The sequence below is a fragment of the Pseudopodoces humilis genome, chromosome 8, assembly GCF_049639895.1.
Source record: "Pseudopodoces humilis isolate 2021_Gansu_Grassland_sample_001 chromosome 8, ASM4963989v1, whole genome shotgun sequence".
Classification (NCBI taxonomy): domain Eukaryota; kingdom Metazoa; phylum Chordata; class Aves; order Passeriformes; family Paridae; genus Pseudopodoces; species Pseudopodoces humilis.
In genome coordinates this window covers 15,212,573-15,225,294 of record NC_142207.1, presented here as the reverse complement: position 1 = coordinate 15,225,294, position 12,722 = coordinate 15,212,573, and the positions used below count along the sequence as shown (strand labels likewise).

General features: G+C 55.2%; 2 protein-coding genes across 4 annotated transcripts in view; one reads left to right on the top strand and one right to left on the bottom strand.

Moving 5' to 3' along the window:
• USP37 (ubiquitin specific peptidase 37) overlaps positions 1 to 3,733 on the top strand; it is a 34,820-nt gene extending 31,087 nt beyond the window's left edge. Inside the window, exon 24 of the mRNA XM_005519696.3 lies at positions 236 to 3,733. Within this exon, the coding sequence (XP_005519753.1) occupies positions 236 to 323 (88 nt within the window). The 3' untranslated portion in view covers positions 324 to 3,733. The remainder of the gene's footprint in view (positions 1 to 235) is intronic.
• A 563-nt stretch (positions 3,734 to 4,296) lies between these two features.
• On the bottom strand, positions 4,297 to 11,637 carry VIL1 (villin 1). Of its 3 annotated transcripts, none has more exons than XM_088058762.1 (20): positions 11,554 to 11,637; positions 9,817 to 9,920; positions 9,532 to 9,606; positions 9,206 to 9,402; positions 8,818 to 8,926; positions 8,448 to 8,558; positions 8,148 to 8,350; positions 7,589 to 7,667; positions 7,371 to 7,469; positions 7,111 to 7,264; positions 6,904 to 7,004; positions 6,632 to 6,769; positions 6,317 to 6,475; positions 6,058 to 6,237; positions 5,797 to 5,942; positions 5,557 to 5,701; positions 5,090 to 5,278; positions 4,869 to 4,937; positions 4,560 to 4,697; positions 4,297 to 4,469 (listed from the first exon to the last, which is right to left on the bottom strand). In XM_088058762.1, exons 2-20 carry the CDS (start codon positions 9,889 to 9,891, stop codon positions 4,356 to 4,358), a joined length of 2,481 nt encoding a protein of 826 aa, XP_087914888.1. In that variant the 5' UTR covers positions 9,892 to 9,920; positions 11,554 to 11,637; the 3' UTR covers positions 4,297 to 4,355. The 3 variants fall into 3 exon arrangements, with proteins under 3 accessions (XP_087914888.1, XP_005519752.2, XP_087914889.1); XM_005519695.2 differs by lacking the exon at positions 11,554 to 11,637 and adding an exon at positions 10,912 to 10,987; XM_088058763.1 differs by lacking the exon at positions 11,554 to 11,637 and adding an exon at positions 10,090 to 10,301.
• Between the last annotated feature and the right edge of the window lie 1,085 nt (positions 11,638 to 12,722).

The window sequence follows — 12,722 nt, the reverse complement described above, 5'->3', positions numbered from 1 at the left end:
TGAGGTTTGTAGGTAGAAATTGTATGTTTTCAGGCACACAACTGAAGAAGGTTTGTGCCCCCCTCTTCTGCCTTTGCTGGTGCTTGGAGATGTCAGATAAGACATCTCTCTTTGCCAGGATTCGAAATGCTTGAGTTTGTGGAGTAAATCCATTTGCTGATTCCCTTAGGGCCATTTTATGCAGTGGTATGTTATTGTACTAAAGTTTCACTGTTGGTCTTTCCTTCTGTTGTAGAGATATCTTTGATGAGTTACTAGAAACAGAAAAAAATGCACAGCCACTTAGCATGGAAGTAGGAAGATCAGTTCGTCAGCCTCTGTGAAGAGTAAAACACCTTGTTCCTCCTGAGGAGCAAAGAAGATTCTGAACTTGTGCCAGACACGCAGGAGTAACAAACAGCTCAGGGCCAAAACACGAGACAAAAGGTAGAAATATGGGACGCTCAGTTTGTTGAACCATCTGTGCGAGTCCTGGGCCTGAACTTCGTGTTTAAACCTTGACATCCAGAGCGACCCTCCTGTGATGAAATTTTTAATGTTTCTCAAATGATTTTGTCAGCATGGAGCCTTAAGGAGTTGTAACAAGCCACAAGACTACAGCTGCTCATAAACTGGTTTAAAAAAAATAGTGCAAAAAGAGACTCGACTTTAAAAGCCCATTCACCTGTGAGATGTGAGTGGCGAAGATTTACATATCACTCGGCGCTTTTTTCTTTTCTCCAAGAGCAATTTAAGCAATAGACTGTAACCTGGCGTGTGTTGTGTTAGTAATATTCACTGGAAAGCCAGATCACTGAGCAGGCTCTTGCCAGTCATTTGGCTAACAGGCATTTTGGAATCAGTCAAGCTGATGCGTTGTGACATTCATGGGCTTGTAAACGCTCTGCTATTTATGTGCGGTTCCAGGAAACAAACTGTCGGTGCTGTGGAATGTATTGATACCTGGTGGCAGCTCTGTTGTTTTTTTACACCATTCACTGTCATCCTCATTTAGACGTGAGATTATATATGTGATTTCTTTTGTTTTACAAGCTCTATTATTTGATTGCATTTTCTCCATGAGGTTGTTGGATCAGTGCTGTTTGGAGAGGTGAGGTCTCTCGTTGGGTGTGCTGTGTTTCACACTGGAGTTGTGTTGCTTAGGGCTGCTCCGATGTGACTCTAGGATAGCTGAGTACCTGGAGCAAACAGAGCAGTGGCAGGAGGTGAGCGACAGCCTCTCTGCATATTCTGGGAAGGAAAGGATGTTCTGGCACTACCCTTCCTGTGCAGCACCTGGCACTTGAACCTCTCTGTGACCGAACCATGGCATTGCCATGGTCTTGTGTTACCCCAGGGTAAGAGGCTTTGTACTGCAGCCACGTCTCCATTCTCCTCTTTAAGGAATGCAGGAGTGCTCAAACTGTGAAACTAAACCAGGTGGAAAGCTTTCAGAAGGCCCTTGTTCACATTAACAGAACGTGGTTAGGAAGAAGTGAGGCTTTCTGCTGGGTTTAGAAGCATGATGCTCCTTTTATAGCTTGTTTCAGCCGTGGGGGGAGAAGCCTATTAAGTTCATTTTTTTCCAGCACCTTTGCACTAATTAAGCAGGGGCAGATGTTTCCTTTCACTGACACTTGCTCATTTCAGAGAAGTTGTTGCTGTAAGCAGAGTAGTTGTTCTTGTTTTGGCCTCTAGTTCTGATTTTTGCAGCCTGAGTTTTAGAGGTGAAATACTTCTTTAAAAAAAAAAAGGAGGAAAAATACCTTTTTTGCCATTGAGATAGTTTCTGAGTTTTTTTTAAACTATCATTAGGAGTTTCTCAGGAATAAATTGGCTGCAGCAAAGCAGACAAAACCATCGATTTCAGAGACAGCAGCAGCACCTTTCACTGGCACTTCCACACTAGAGTTTATCCTGTCAGGGCGTGTCGCTGCCCTCAGGGGCCTCTTCCCACTTGTGTGCAGCAGCGAGTGACAGTGTCGGTGTCCTGCCCACCCTGAGCACTTGGGGGACCCTGGTGAGGTGAAGACTGCCCTCCCTCCCAGTCCCCAGGTAGGACGTGCACAGGGGCCCTGGTCACGGTGGTGTCTTCCTGGTCTCTGAGCCAGGAACAAAGGCTTGGTTTTAGACATGCTAGAGTGTTTATCTGGTGAGATGCAGCCTGAGGGGGGTGTGTGTTAATTTATTACAAAGCATTATTCTTTTCTTTTGTCAGTACTAATTTTGGTCAAATTCTGGGTGATGGGGAGAGGTGCTGATGTGGGAGTTGTCCTTTGAACCTAGTGCCCTGTGAATGTGATGGACTGCTCCGTCCAGAGGGCAACCTGTTTTCCCCAAGCACATCCTATGCTTGTGCTGTAAATAACTGGTATTCCTGTAGTATCAGAAGTCAGCTCTGCTTTTTTGGGTGGCAAGGTTGTTTTTACAAGGCGCTGCACTCCGATTAATTTATAATAAAAGCAAACATTGCCTGATTTTTCAGTGCAGTAACTTTTGTTTAAAACCAGTTTTCATTTGGATCAAGGTGCAAGAGCTGATGCTTGAAACCAGTGTTCCTTGTTTTATGAAAAGTTCTTGCTTGTTATTCTAGTCATTAAGAATTTGCAGACATATACTATAATTTAAACTTTTTTGTTTGGCATATGGCAGCTCAGCTGCGCCTTCACCTGGGCAGAAGTGTCCACAGAGCCCCTTCCTTGCAGAAGCCAGCTTTTTCCCTGCCCAAGAGCAGGGGGGAGGATGACAGGTGTGTAATCCTCAAGAGCTGTGCTGCCCACCAGTTGTGTCATTCCCACTGCTCACGCTGTTGCAGCAGCAAGTTCAATAAGGTTGGCCCTTCCATGTGGGATACCTGTCCCTGGGTATAGGTAGGTGAAGCTTAGTTATGGGGCCCTGAACATCTACTAGATCTTCCTCAGTTAAACATTTACCCACTTCTGAAGCAACCTAGTTTAGTACAAGTGTGATTCAGCACAGAGACTCAAGGAACTCCCATCCCTCTGTTCCTTTCATCCCTTCGTTGTCTGACTTGGATAATTTGCTCTTGATTTACACCCCTGATGTGAGAGGGGCAGAGCTTTCGTGTCCGTGAACTGGAGCTTGTGTGCGGGTCCCTGGGGAGCCCTGGCCGGCAGGGCTGCACAAAGAGCCTTTGCAAAGCGAGGGCTGTTTTCCCAGCCGGAGCAGCGGAGTGGGGACTGATGCGAGGAGAGAGCGGAGCTCTGCAGCACCTGTGGCCTCAGCCTCGCCTTCCCCCCCTGCTCAGTGCAGCACAGATAAGATCACCCGTGCATCTTCCTTCCCGTCCTGCATCCGAGGAAGGGCTGACGGCTGGCTCGGCGCTTCCTGCTGCGGTTCACCCTGGCACGAGGCACGCTGGGAACGTCGTGCTACGGGGAGGGGGGCTGGGAATAACTCATCTGCTTTGTTTTTAATGGAGCTAATTATCCCTGTAATTGCCCGCCAAAGAGAGAAAAGGGGGTGCAGGACCCCTGGCAGCTGCAGGTTGTGTCCTTGCAGACATGTCCGTGTGGTTTGCTGCCAGACTCCAGCCTTGCCTGCCCCTGGCTTCTGCCTGCACCCTGACTTTCTGGTTCTTTACACTGTTGATGTGGAGCAGTGCTTTTCTCTGTGTTTTAGCAGACCTGTTCCTCTCTATTCTTTACAGTTTTTGCTCTTGGGTTCCCCCTGCCCATTTTTAAATGATGTGTAGATAGATTTTTGTGAAATTAAAACCTCTTTATTAACCCTCTATTGATTTGAAATCTTATTTCTGCTGGCTCTCCCTTTTGCACTGGGACTTTGCTCGGTTGCCTGGGAACATCCTGTGTATGTTCAGTGCCCCTCAGCACGTGTCCATCCTGGCCCCACTGAGAGACATATCCCCATAGGGGACACCTCAGTGCCTCTCAGCATCCCTGTAGAGCCCAAGTAGAAGGGAGATGCCCTCCTCCCCTCCTGGGTCCAAGGACAAGTGATCCCTGGTGTCTGTCCCCATAGGCACAGTGTCCCCTGCTTTACCTTTGGTATCACACGTATTTACTGCAGTTCAGGTGATAAGGGAAGGAGTGGCCCCAGCTGTATACTGGACCTTTAGCCCGGAGCTGCAGGTGCCGGGGTGGGAGAGTCCTGGCTCCCTGAGCGTGCCCAGCCTGTGCATCACTTCTGGCCTCAGGGAAAAAAAGGAGTTGAGGGTCCTCCCCTGTGCTGCCAGTGCCCAGTCAAGACCTGTCTCCCTGTGTGCCAGCTCTGAACCAAATAACCCCCACACCTGGGGCTGGGCCTTGGGGTTGGAGGGGAGAGACCACAGCCCTATTTTCCAAACTCAGTTTTATTTACTAAAGAAATATTGTCCCTGTGCCCAGGCTCCTGTCCTAGAAGAGTCCTTTGTCCTTCTTGAGCTTCTGTTGTTTCCACAAAGGCAGGTTGCTAAAGGCAGAGCGGTTCATGCCAAAAACAGCCTGGAAGTCCTCATCAGAGAGGTGATCCTGAGGCCAGAGAAAGGAGATTGAGCTGAAGAACTTGGTGGGGGGACTTTCTCTGTCTCCCTCTTCAGCAGGCCCCTGGCCTCATCTTACCTCCTTCCTGCTGGGATCCACACCCCGAGGCAGGTCATCGGCTGAGGTGTTCACCAGCACATCCAAGGGGAAGGTCTCCAGTTTAGTGGGGACAAGGGTGGTGGTGGCAGTGAAGACCTCTTGCCTGGAAGTGATCACCTGAATGGGGGGTGCAGAGTCACGTCAGGGCCTGGGCCAGGGATGGAGGCACCAGGCTGGCTCCAGGTGTCTGCTCACTGGAGGATCTGTCCTTGCAGCTCCTCCTGCCACCTCCTGTCACCTTTCTGTGCCCCCACCCAGCCCAGCTGCCCTTCTCTTTGTGCCACTTACTGAGGTGAGCTGCCCAAGGCTGCTCTCATCGCCCAGCTCAGCTCTCAGTGTCTCATAGGATTTCTTGTCCTGGGAAGGAGACAAAAGTGCTGAGTGCCTCAGCACGAGCAGGGGTCAGGCACGCCTTGCCCACACCCTGGAGATGCTCCTGGGGCCAGACCCACATCTGGTCCCTTCTGCAAAGGGACACCCTGGTCTTTCAAACCCCCTCCATAACTCACATCCCAGTTGAGAGGGTCCCAGGCCAGGAACCAGCCGGTGAAGGTGGGGGGCTCATAACCCTGCTTCACCACAATGATGGGGGTGTCAAGGTCACGCCCACTGGGGTGGCTCCGCAGGTACTCCTGTGCCATCACTGCTGCCGCCTCCTTCTCTGACTCATTGGTGCCATTCCCAATCCAGAAGAAAACCTGCAATAAAGTTACTGTGTCTACCACTGGGGTGAGATGGAGCCCTCTGGGGACATTTTTGGAGGCACATGGGCTCTCTCCATGGGGAAGGACACTGGGAGTCCATCCTCAGCACTCCCTGGAGCAAGAAGGCTGGAAAAAAGCATCATGGAGCCACATATAGACAGGTTTCTAGCCTCCCATCCCACTAACTGTGGCTGATGCAGGTCCTCCAAGCCCAGGAACATCAACTTGTGGGATCAAAGGTCTGTCCCCCGCTCCATGCTCCCCCAGCTCACCTGGTCCCAGGTGTCTAGTAGGTAAACATCACTCTCCTCCAGGTCATCCTGAGTGAAGTCTAAGATCTCTGTGGCCAAGAAGGTGCCTGTCTTGTTGGAGCACTCAAAGAGTCGGGGGGACACAGAGAGGTTCTCCTCCTGCAGCCTGAGAGGAGCCAACATGATGGGAATGAGGCTCACCCTGCTTGGGGACTGGTGGCCCATCTTACCCCTGGCCAGAGGTAGGGACAAGACTGGTACCTCTTGCTGCTGGCATATTGGGACTTGCCCCCCAGGGCCAGCCAGAACTCAGGTGGCTCCTGTCCTTCTGCAATCACTGGCTTCTCCATTTTGGAGATTATGTCGGCCACAGTCTTGGCCATCTCGCGTTCATCCCCGCTGCAGCCCTGCCAAGTAAGCACAGCTGCTCCATCACTGGCTCCAGCCAAAGAGGAGGAAGAGGAGGTGGGGACAGTTGTCTTGGAGATGGCGGCACCCACGCCAGTGCCCGGCAGTACCCACCTTCCCATACCAGAGATAACAGCAGCTGGGGGTTTTGAGCACAAAGACATCATTGGAGTTGAGGGAGGAGGCACGGACAGGCACCTCAAAGGCCTTGGTGTTGTACTCATTGGTGCCGTGCACTTGGAAGAGGCGTGTGGAGGGTGTGGGCTCTGTGCTGCCTGCCCGAGACGTGCCACCCTGGGGGACAGGGACAGGAGGTCACCACCGGTGTCACAAGCTCACTTGCCTGCCCATGCCCCAACATCCTTGTGCTCACCGCATACACCACCATCTTGCCCTTGAAGATGGCCATCAGATGGGCCGGCTCCTTGCCCATGGTGACACGGATCTGCACAGGCTCGTTGTTGTACTTCTGGTCCAGAGCGACGGCGTGGTAGGCAGAGGCGGCCAGCTCATCTGTGCTGGCTTGGCGGCCCTGAGCAGGGCAGAGGGGGCTCAGCACCCATCACAGCCTCCCTTGCCCTCTTGGGAAGAGGCAACTCTCACGCTGTTCCCAAGGGGCAGAGCATCCCCAGTCCAGGGAGGTACATCCCTGTCCCACACCCATGGGGCAGTGACCTGGAGGCCTCACCTGCCACATGTAGATGATGCGGTTCACCTTGGGCCCCACAAAATAGGTGTAGAGCACCAAGTAGCAATCCCCACCATAGAAATGGCCCAGCCACTTCTTCTCCACAGGCACCAGCTCATTGTTCTCCACACGCCAGACCTGGTGGGACAGGGACATACTGCTGTCAGAGCTGGTGCATGCTCCTGCCTTGCAGACCCTGGACCCCACAGCACACCCTGGTATAGCAAAGGGGGTGCCTGAGAGGGTCCCACATTCTTCCATGGCCACCCTACCTCCACTTCTCCAGATCCATCATCTACCATCTTCTGCTGGGCAGCCATCTGGGGCTTGGCATGCAGTGTGGTAGCGTCAAACTTCACCTGCTCCACCTTGACTGTGGGGAAGGGCAGAGGGGTGAGCCAAATCCCTTGGGCCACGGGGGCTCCCCACAGCCAGCCCATTGCAATCCAAGTCCTTCCACATTGGAAGGAGACACTCACCCACTTTGCCCACGGTGTGGGTCTTGCCCAACCCACTGCTCTGATTGGGGAGAGTCCATTTTTGGAAGAGCTGCCTGAAGACAGCTGACTCGGAGCCATCATTCTCTGTTTCCACACTGGTGCTCTCTGGATAGTTCTTGGCTTTGATGAAGCCCTGGTGGGACCGAAACACAGAGAGTGGGTATGGAATGCCTGACACCCCAGGGAGCTATCCCATATGTTATGGCTATCCCATAACAAGCCCCTAACCCAGCACTCACCAGTGCCCTGCTCATCGCCTGCTGCTTCTCCTCCTTGTTGGCATTCTTGCCCTTCCAGACGAAGATCCTGGTACCTCCTTGATCAAGGATGTAGCAGTCCTTGAAGAAGGGGCAACAGTAGAAATTAGGACTTTAGGCAAGTCCACCAAATTCAGCTTACGAAGGATTAAAGCTGCCAAGGAAACTGGGCACCCCCAAACATCCTGTGGGTGACAGACCTCGTGCAGGAGCATGTCCTGAGTTAGGGGTTGAATTGCCACCTCCTGTATGACCAGGTTCTCACTGGCATTGGAGACGCTGACAGGAGAAAAAGAGATGAAGAAAGGCTTAGAAACTTGGTTGGAAAACCCCATCCCCATTACAGGGTGGTAGGGTTTAGTGGGGGTGTCCCCTCCCCATCCCCTTCCCCAGCCAGATGATGACACAGTAGCGTCCAGAGGCTCTCTTGCTGTGCTATGGTGGCAACCTGGTTTGTAGCTTGCCCTGCCAGGCAGCTCACTTGTGGCCACAAGGAGGGACAGAGGGGTGTCAGATGTTATGAGGCCACTGAGGGGCAAAGGTGGTGCTTGCACAAGAATCTCTATTGGGTACCAATCCTCTCAGCAACTGGGATTCTTCTTCCAATGGCACCCAAAGGAATTATCCCCACCCCTGCTTTGACCTTTCTTGGTGTCTCTCCATGGGGCTGGGAGTTGTGGGACATAGCAGAGATGGCTGCTGGCTCCCTCTGGCACCATGGAAAATACGCCTGTGTGTAACCCACCCCCAACAACTCACTGGTAGAGCTTGAGGGAGGACTTGAGTATCTGGTCCACTTTGTCATCAGGGATGGCCGGCTGGATGTCCCTCTTCTCACCCAGCACATGCTTAAGGACTTTCATGAGTTCTGGTGAGGCCTCCTCATCCTCACCATCCACTACGCCCACCTTGGCACGGCCCCCACGTTCCCGGTCCCGGATATCCTTGGCCAGGTTCATTGCCTACAGCCAGGGAAGAAGGGATAAGCCCAGATGAAGGAGAGGGTGGCTGGTGACCCCCCTTCCTCCAGGAGGGGACCTTGGGACCCCCTGGCCGTACCCCCAGCCTCTCTTTTCGGTTGCTCTCAGGGCCATTCCACTGGATAATGAGCTGACCCAGGTCCAGCAGGAACACATCTCCTCTGTTGAAGCTCTTCCAGCTCATCTCCACCTGCAGCAGGAAGGGATTGGGAAGGGTGGGTGTCAAAAAGGCAGCAGAATGCCTGGATCCCCATGGCTCTCACTCAGGAATATTAGCCTCCAGCCCATATTCCTCCTCCCTACCCTGAGAGGGACTTTCTGGGGAGCAGTTGCTCCTAAGGCAAGGCAGCATTATCCCACACCCAATGTATGCCCTGCTTGAAGGCAGCTGTGTCTGGGGGGAGCTTTGGCCTGATCCTGATCCAGCCTCCACACATCCCATGACTCACCTCTCCTGCCACCACATTCTTCTTGCCCTTCACATGCAGCAGTCGCTGGATGTTGTAGGTGTTTGTCTCCACATGCTTCATGCCTGAGGCCACCCCACCCTTCTTATAGCTGGGAGGGGATAGACACAGTGTCAACCATGGGTCCCCCTCCTCACACCACTGGGGTCTCCCTCCCACCTCTGTGCACAGGGAGGTGTTTGGGGACCCCCATCCACACACGTGGTAATGGATAGATGGAGCCCAGCTCCAGATCCTCCTTCTTCCTCCCCCACCTCACTGAGACACTGTCCCAGTGGAGCTGTCCCAATGCCCATGGGGGATGTCTCCACAGGACCCCTCCCCACTGTCACCCACCATGGGCCCAGGTCCCCAGGGGTGACCGACATACATGATTCCCTGCTTGAAGTAGGTGCGGAAGGTCTCACTCTCGTGTCCCTGGACCTCGCGGTGCTGCACGGCCCTCGAGTCCAGGTGATCATCCATCTGGGTGGTGTAGATTGCAGCTGCCCCCTGCTCATCCTGGCTTGACTCCTTGCCCAGCCAGTAGTGGATGTCGTAGCTGAAGCTGCTCCCAGACTTGCGTGTCTGCAGGACACCGGTCCCTGTTAGAAGAGCCCCTGTGTCCCCAGGTCACGCTGGCCACAGACACCCCTCCCTGCACCCAGCCCTGTCAGGGCAGAGCCCAGTTCTCCATGTGACCCCTGACTGCCTTACCGACAGCAGGACGTAGCAATCCCCCTCGTAGAAGTTGCCGTAGCTTTTGGTGGGCACTGGCACCATCTCCATGTTCTGCAGAAGGAAGGGAGACATCAGCCCTGGTAGGGAAACCCCCACCCCAGGCCCATGTGCCCCACCATGGCCCACAGCACAGGGACCTGCTGGGTTTAACCCTGGATGCTGCACTGAGACCCCCAAACCCAGGTACTGAGGACACAAAGGGAGGATCTTCCCTCACAGAGACCCCCTCCAAGCAGCCCAGTGATGTGCCCCCATTCCCACCTCAATTCGCCATATCTGGATGCCCGGCGTGGTCTTGTTCAGTGTCCTGGAGACTTTGGCGCTGAGCTCCACCATGGTGACAGGTACCACCACGGCAAGGGGACCTGCCAGCATCGGCAACACCCTCGTTAATGGCAGGCAGCGTCATTAGGAGCTGGGACACAGCCAACCTGCTGTGCCATCTGCTTCCCTGCTTGCTCTGCAGAAAGCCCAGCTGTGAACCAGCCCTGAACAGAGCTGCACGGGGCGAGGGGACCCCCAGCTCCGTGGTACCGGGTCTGTGGGCACACAGGTGGGGCTGCCGTCCCCTCAGCTTGGTTGGCACTGCAGCTAGTGGGTCCACACCAGGGTCCAGGCTGGCACGGCGCAGGGTCCCATAAGTGTCCCAGTGCCCTGCCCTGTCTCCAAACACGGAACAGGGCTGTGCAGAGCACCCACAGCGCAGCAGCTGCAGCTGGGTGACACTGCTGCACGGTGGCCTGCTCCTCCCCAGGACCAGCAGGAACTGGCCCTGCTCAGCCTTGTCCTGGCACGGCTTGGCATGAAGTGGAACAGCATGACATGGCCCCTGCTCTCACACACACACACACACACCAGTACACACACACTGCCCGCTTCAGACCCCCTGCTTCCAAACCCCCAGCAGCTCTGTGCCCCCCAGGGAGGGCAGATCCTGGCTCCACAGGGGTGCTGAGTGCCAGGGCTGCCGAGGCTGTCCACAGCCATCTCTGCCAGGCTGATAGTGCTCCTCACAAGCAGACAGAAGGGCTGAGCAGCCAGTGTCAGGCAAAGCCACCCTGTGTACCCTGGCTGGAGGCTGGCAGGGAGTGCTGGCATTGCCCAGATGGGAGGACTCATTGCTTCCCAATGCTGCGAAACCCCACCTGGCCCTACTGTGCTGCCCCACAAGCAGCCACATCCCATCCCTCAGACCCAGGGGGTAGTATCCACCACAGTACAGCTCCAAGCTGGGGCTCAGGTGGGTCCCCAAGCCCGTCCCCAGGCTAACCTGATGCCAGGAGTGATGGTGGCCATCAGATGTGCTGTACACCCCAGTCCCACCCTCTGTCCCCCCACCCTACCCCAATCCCTCACCTTCCTTGCAGAGCTGGGTGCACAGGTGAGCGTACCTAGGCAGAGTGCTCAGGTGCCAGCACCCAGGAGACCTTTGTTCTCTCATGTCCCAGCCGTTGCTCACCATATAAGGGCAGGGACAGCCCAGAGTCAAGGTCCCCACAGCCCTCCAAGACTCTGTGGCACCTAAGAGCCCCGTTACTCATGGGGTGTTTCCCCCACCAGGTGCCATTACACCCTGCTCACAGGCTGGCTGTGCCCAGGGTGGTTCCTCTGCCCTCCCCAGGCCTCTTCCCCTCTTGGCCCTTGGTATTGAGTCCATGCTGCAATTTTTCTTTTGCACTCTACCAAGAAGTTCCATAAAATGATAGCAGTGGGCTGGACCAGGACATGTGGGCATCAGCCACAAACAGAGGTGCCTTGATGCCAAGGGGATGGGCTTTGCCACTGTTCTTCACCCCCCAGAACCTCCCAGACACAGAGCACTAAGGCCACGGAAATGGGCTTTTTTTTTTTTAGTGCCTCCTCCCCCCCAAAAAGGTTCATAAGTGACAAAAGGTTCATAAAGTGACAATATAGCACCATCTTCCTGGGGCGTCCCCTTCCCACCCCCTAACTGGCACATCACCACCCTGACCATGGGACTGTCCCCAGGCCGCTTACCCCCAGCTGGAAGCCTGGGTCACTCCCACTCCTGGCTTTGCCTCCCTGCCTTGGGGGTCTCCACGCTCCCAAGGTCCTCATGGGGATGGAAGAGGGGGTGCAGAGATGGGACAGGGGACTGGGGACTTGTGGGGACAGGGCAGGACATAAAGTGGTGGCACAGCTAAGCCCTATGCCCTGTCCTATGCCTCCAGACCCCAGTCCCAAGGGTTGGTATCTGATGATGCCCTTGATGCTGGCAGGGGGGAGAAAGGACTAAAGTGGCTCCCAGACTCGAAGGTGGTTTTGGGGAATGACCACGGCGTCCACAAAGGTGGGAGGGGCAGGTGTCAGCAGCAGGCAGGTCCCCCGGGTTTCCTGTCTTGCTCTTCTCTCCCGCAGCCCTGCGGGATTGCTGCAGCTTTATCTCGGCTGCCCTCTGAGCCAGCAGTCCCGGCCACAAGCGCTGCGGGCATCCTGCAGCCCTGGCCTGGGCTGCAACGAACCCCAAATCCTGTCTGAAGGTGCCCCCCGCAAGGATCCCCGGAGTGATGACGACGGGCTGAGCCAGAACAGGGGGCGTGTCGGCCACAAACAAGGGGGTGTCCTGATGCCACAGGGGTGGGCTCTGCTCTGCTCTCCCACTCCCTTGGTCCCCAAACCCTCCTTAACCCTGCCACCCAGCTCCTACCTCCTGCACCCCACACGAGGGTCCCCGTGGAACTCTTACCTGCGTGCAGAACCCCCAGTGGGGTTGAGTTTTGGGTGGGGTGGAACACCCGGGTGGCCACCGTCGCCCTCTGCTCAGTGGCCGCGTCCCAGGGCTGAGTCCGTCAGTGTGGCACAGGGTTAGGGGGCCCCACGCCGGCCCCCGCGGGCTCACCCCCTCCCCGGGCCCCCCAGCCGAGCCACTAATGACTCAGTAATTAGTGCAGCCATCAGGGAGGACAGAGACTTCGTTAATGAGGGGAGGAACAGGGCCAAAGAGGGCACGGAGGAAGGGGGGCAGGCAGGAGACATTCCCTCCAGGAACCCAGTGGCTGCATGTTGGCAGCAGACTGCCTGGGATGGCGGGGGTCACAAGTTGTCCCCCAGCTGCCCCCCAGTCTCTATGGGGAAGGTCTGACACCTCATTTGGAGTGAACTCATTTGAAGTCTCAAAGCTGAGAAGGGGGCACAGCCTATGTGGT

What these genes read in the sequence shown, in the direction of transcription:
- VIL1 (XM_088058762.1), bottom strand. Translation starts at nt 9,891, where the DNA reads ATGGTGGAGCTCAGCGCCAAAGTCTCCAGGACACTGAACAAGACCACG. An exon ending in CCACACCGTGGGCAAAGTGG is followed by an intron (nt 7,005 to 7,110) that starts GTGAGTGTCTCC and finishes CCTTCCCCACAG; the next exon opens with TCAAGGTGGAGCAGGTGAAG. An exon ending in CAATATGCCAGCAGCAAGAG is followed by an intron (nt 5,702 to 5,796) that starts GTACCAGTCTTG and finishes GGCTCCTCTCAG; the next exon opens with GCTGCAGGAGGAGAACCTCT.